The sequence below is a fragment of the Pteropus alecto genome, unplaced genomic scaffold (genome assembly GCF_000325575.1).
Source record: "Pteropus alecto unplaced genomic scaffold, ASM32557v1 scaffold43, whole genome shotgun sequence".
Taxonomy (NCBI): domain Eukaryota; kingdom Metazoa; phylum Chordata; class Mammalia; order Chiroptera; family Pteropodidae; genus Pteropus; species Pteropus alecto.
Window position 1 is genome coordinate 4,167,440 of NW_006435764.1, and position 4,598 is coordinate 4,172,037.

Here is a 4,598-nt window from a genome sequence, read left to right on the forward strand (position 1 = left end):
GGCACATTTGAAAGCATTTTCTGGGGCCAATTGGGAAAAAATGTAGGCTTGGTGGTCAGCCTGCCTGGTGCAAATTCCAGCTCTGACCTCAGTTTTCTCATCTGTAAAATGAGGTCTTAAGACTTGCCAAGTGCCTGGCACACGGGAGGTGCTCTGTGAGCTGTGTGGCACTACCCCGTGACCACGTGGGCTGTCACAGAGGAAACGGGCTCAGAGAGGATCAGCCACTGGGCCAGGTCGCCCAGGTAGTGGAGGGCCTCAGGCAGCTCGCAAGGGGGCACAGGGGCTCAGGGAGCGGGGGGATGAGTCGTGAAACCCCCTGGGGCAGCAGACCCCCACCAGGCGGAAGTCTTTGCCTTTGGGGCAGTGGGTGCTTCAGGGTTCCACCTCTTTCCCCCCGGGGACCGACGGGCCCTTCCCGGGGCAATCCCACCCAAAGCGCCCGGCTCTGCCCCTCTAGAACCTAAACTGCCAATCAGCGACCCACACAGGGGCTCTGTTTGAAGTCAGTCGGGCAGAGGCCCCTTTAAGGGGCAGCTAGGCCTCCAGGCCTCCAGCCCCACCTACCCACCGCTCAGTGAACCTGGGAAATCCATCCCCCCTCAGGGGCCTCAGTTTCCCCGTCTGTAAGGTAAAGGCATTGGCTTGGGCGGTGCCCAAGGCCTCCTTCACACTCACAAGTCATCTTTTCTGCTCCAAAGCCTGCGGTGGCCCCCAGTTCCCTGCGAGTCAGCTCCAAGTCCTCAGCCTTGGCAGGCAAGGCTACCACAGTGACACCAGTGCCCCTGCCCACTCCACCCCCAAGAAGCCTCGGCCACCTGCCATGCCTGGGCCAGTCCTGCCCCTGGGACTGGCCTCCTTCTCTCTTGTCCGGCCTCCAAGTCCCCTCCATTCATCCCGTCTGAGGACCACCGTGAAAAAGCCTGGACTCACTCAGACCTGGGTTTGAATCCCAGCTCTCCCGTTTGGGAGCCGTATGACCTTGGACAAGTTGCCTCACCTCTCTGAGTTTCGGGGGGGTTAGATGAGATAGCTGTCTAGGTCCCCAGCGTGGGGACAGCATGGAGGGGGGCACCAGGCCTGTGAACTCAGACGGGCCTCGGATAGGAGACTCTTGTAAAACAGACTCTGCCGATGACAGAGAGGGGAGACGGTGGTACTGAGGCCCTGTGGCCTCACAGCAGGCAGTCAGCTCCTGCGGGGTGTTAGCAGCAAAGGTCAATCGGCCACCCTGTCTGGGGGCAGGGGATATGAATGAATCAGATCCAGCCTCTGACCTCACAGGAGAAAGGTTCCAGGGGAGACACGGGAAAGCCGGAACCCCACAGAGCGGAGTTGAAGGAGAGGCAGACAGAAGTGCCAGGACACCTGGGCCACCGGGGAGGGGCAGCGCGGTGGGCACTGAAGGGGTGTGGCCGTGGGTGGTGGGGTAGGAGAGGGGGTCACAGGGACAAAGGCAGACGGGCAGAGCAGTGGTCTGGAGAGCTGACACCGTGTGGCTCCAGGGGTGAACGGGGCATGGAGGGTGGGGAATGTTCTGGAGAGCTGGGGCCTGGCAAGCTTGTCAGGCTGTGGGTTTTGCCCACAGGGCAGCAGGGTGCCCGGCATTCTGGAAGTGTCCGACTCTACGTTGCCAGATGGCCTATGAGAAGTGCCAGGCGGGTTGAGGGAGCCAGGCAGGAGGTGGCCACAGCCTTTCAGGAGAGAGAGATGGGCTGGGACTGGGCGGGGGCGGGGCACTCCACGGGCGCTGACAGAAGCTCCCCGAAGCCGAAGGAGACCCTCCACCCTCCACTCGGGCCCCCACGCAGCAGGAAGCCACCCAGAGCTCCAGGCCTGCCTTCAGCCACACACCTGGCCCTGCTGGCCACCTGCAGCACCTCCTGGGGTGACCGTGAGTAACCCACGAGAATGGGCAACACTTATGCATGTGTGAAACACCCAAGTGTGTGTGTCACTCCCTAGTGTATATTGTGCACAGCACCCGAGTGTGTGCCCAGACATTGGGACTCATCATGAAGATGGCAGGGACTGTCCTTTACGTTCATGGCCACCCTTCTCTCAAATCGGGATGGTTCTCCAGCTTGCTATAGTCAAGAGTGCCTCCGCCGGGGTCAACTCCCTCCTACAGGAAGTCCTCCTGGTGCATCCTTGAGGTGTGGAGTCTCATCTTCCTCTCTGACCTTGGAACTTCTCTGTGTCCTGGTGGCATCTGCTGTTCAGGGCCTAGATGCCCGGCCTGGCCCTCACCCTCCCCGAGGCAGCCTGGGAAGTGGTGAGGGTCCCCTATGCCCACCTGGCCCCTCCGAGACCACAGCACAGCTTTCCTCTCATTGTTTATTGGTTCCCAAGGACAGCCACTCTGCCAGGGGAGGTCAAAGCGGGTTCATGTCTTGCGGCTTCCAAAGACAGGGCGGTTCACGTGCTCAGGGGAGGCCAGGAAGGCCTTGAGCTTGGGCCGGGCACTGAGGCGGGCCACGTAGGCCGAGAGCAAGGGGAAGGCGTCCAGGCAGCCGGGGGTCAGGACCTGGTGGGTCAGCAGCAAGTCGAGCAGGTTGTAGTCGGCGAAGGAGATCTGCAGGGTAGGGGTCGGGGGCAGCAGGTGGGAGGAGGCAGGGGTCTGGGGAGATGGGGGACCAAGAGCCCGAGCCGTCCCCTAGGTCCGCCCAGCAACAAATGGCTCACGTGCTCTCTCTGTACCTGCCTCCCGTCTATAAGAAGAGGGTGGCATTGCAGGGGTAGGACAGGGACGGCCACTCACCTGGTTGCCCACAATGAAGGCCTGGCCCCCCTGGTTCTGGGCCAGCAGCGTCTCAAAAGGCTTCAGGTGCTCTGGCAGGTCCCGCATGTACCGGGCCTTGTCCTCCTCCTGAGAACGGCAGAGTTCCCAGTGGTGGCATGCAGCGGGCCTGGCCGGGTGACCTCCCCGCCACCCTCCCCGGCCCTGAACACCAGCCGAGGCCCCCGCTCACACAGTCGTGGTGGATGAGGTGGCCGCAGAGGTTGCGGAGGTCCGCCACACCGTCGTTCACCATGTCCACCAGCGCCGCCTCCCGCTGGTCTTTGCCGTAGAGCCCTGGTCAGTGGCCAGGCAGCGGGTCAGGTTCCATCTGGGCTGGTGATCTGCTGCTCTCCTCTCCCCCAAAAGCCCGCAGACCTCAGGCCCAGGCACCCAGGTCCCTTGCTCTGGCGCCCTGCTCTACCGACTGCTGCTCCCACCTCCTCGAGTACGAGGGGGAATACCGGGGTGAAGCCCGTGCCTGCCTTCTAGGCCACACCCCGGGGCCTGGCCCCATGTGCCCTCCCTCAAGTCTGTTCCCGGAAAGGGTGGACCAAGCCTCTTGTGCGTGCCTCCCTAGGCCTGAGGGGAGCCATTTATGAAGCTCGACAGAACCTGGCTGTGTGGGCCGAAGTGTCCACAGCACAGGGGCAGGAAGAGGTGACAGGCTGCAGAGCAGGCCTCTGTCCTCACCCTGGGCCCTACAGAAGTTAGTTGCCGCGTCCCTCTGGGACCCGGGGCTTTTCTGTCCCCCACCACCCACCCCAGGCTGGCCAAAGAGGCAGCCACCTCCCTAAGCCATGTTCCTGCGACCACAGGCCTGTCCTCTATAACCCTGGATTTTCCAGACTCTGAGGAGGCCAGAGCATGAAGAAACAGGCAGAAGATCTACTTGGACCTCGGGCCACACTCGCAGTGATCTCTAGCCTGCCCCAGCACACACATGGCAGCTGGCGGCCTCCTCTGAGCTGTCATCCAGGAAGTGGGCACCGTGAACCCATCTGGTGCTGCTGGGCTGGGAGTTCACCTGAGCTGCATTGCCCCAGCCCAGGTGGACTGGCTGCCCAGCCCCATAATCCAGAGCCCTCCTAACCCTGTCCCTGCCCCTTCCTCCAGGCTGCCCTTCAGCCGGGCAAGACCCTAGTGGCTGCAGGTGCAGCAGCTCAGGCCCCAGAACACCCTGTTGGGAACCCTCAGGTACTTTCCTGGACTGGCCATCTTCTGACCTCGGGACTCACCGAAGGAGCGGCCCAGGTGGCGGAGGATGGCATTGGACTGGTACAGAGTGAGGTCTCCATCCTGGAGCTTGGGGAGCTGCCCGAACAGCTGGAGGGGGGCACAGCTCTGTCAGAGGTGCTGCGCTTGGCTGTCCCCACCTTAGTTTTGCCGCCCCCACGGGACACCTGTACGCACACAGGAGGCCTTGAGAGGGCCCTGCAGCCAGGTCTCCTTGGTCACCACCTCCTCTTTCCAGCTCTGGCCCTGGTCAGCCAGCAGCATGCGCATGGCCTCGCAGCGCCCTGGTGTGGGCAGGCAGGAGTGTGGGGACGGGCAAAGACCCAGCCTCACAGTGCTCTGGAGAAGGGTCAGGCGTATGGGGAAGGGACAGAGAGGACAGAAACCCTCGCCTTCGGAGCCTTCTGAGAGAGGATGGACCTCAGAGGAAGCATGGAGACCTGGTCCCAACTGTGTCTTAAGGAGGCGGGGCGCCCATACCCAGCCCCACAGTGCCCCAGGGAAGAAGATACAGCAACAAGTAGGAAAGCCATCCCGGCCCCGCCCCGCCCCCGGCCACGCCACGCCCCCCGGCCACGCCACG

General features: G+C 62.8%; 1 protein-coding gene across 2 annotated transcripts in view; it reads right to left on the reverse strand.

Annotated features, from left to right (window-relative positions):
- Window positions 1-2,323: 2,323 nt before the first annotated feature.
- LOC102889068 (glutathione S-transferase P) overlaps window positions 2,324-4,598 on the reverse strand; it is a 2,680-nt gene continuing 405 nt past the window's right edge. The window contains exons 3-7 of one of the 2 annotated variants that reach the window (XM_015588703.2): window positions 4,193-4,299; window positions 4,018-4,105; window positions 2,973-3,076; window positions 2,762-2,869; window positions 2,324-2,575 (exon numbers count right to left, since the gene is read on the reverse strand). In XM_015588703.2, coding sequence (XP_015444189.1) covers window positions 2,387-2,575; window positions 2,762-2,869; window positions 2,973-3,076; window positions 4,018-4,105; window positions 4,193-4,299 — 596 coding nt within the window. In that variant the 3' untranslated portion in view covers window positions 2,324-2,386. Of the gene's footprint in view, window positions 2,576-2,761; window positions 2,870-2,972; window positions 3,077-4,017; window positions 4,106-4,192; window positions 4,355-4,598 lie in introns of both variants that reach the window. The other variant, XM_006911013.3, reaches the window with a different exon arrangement.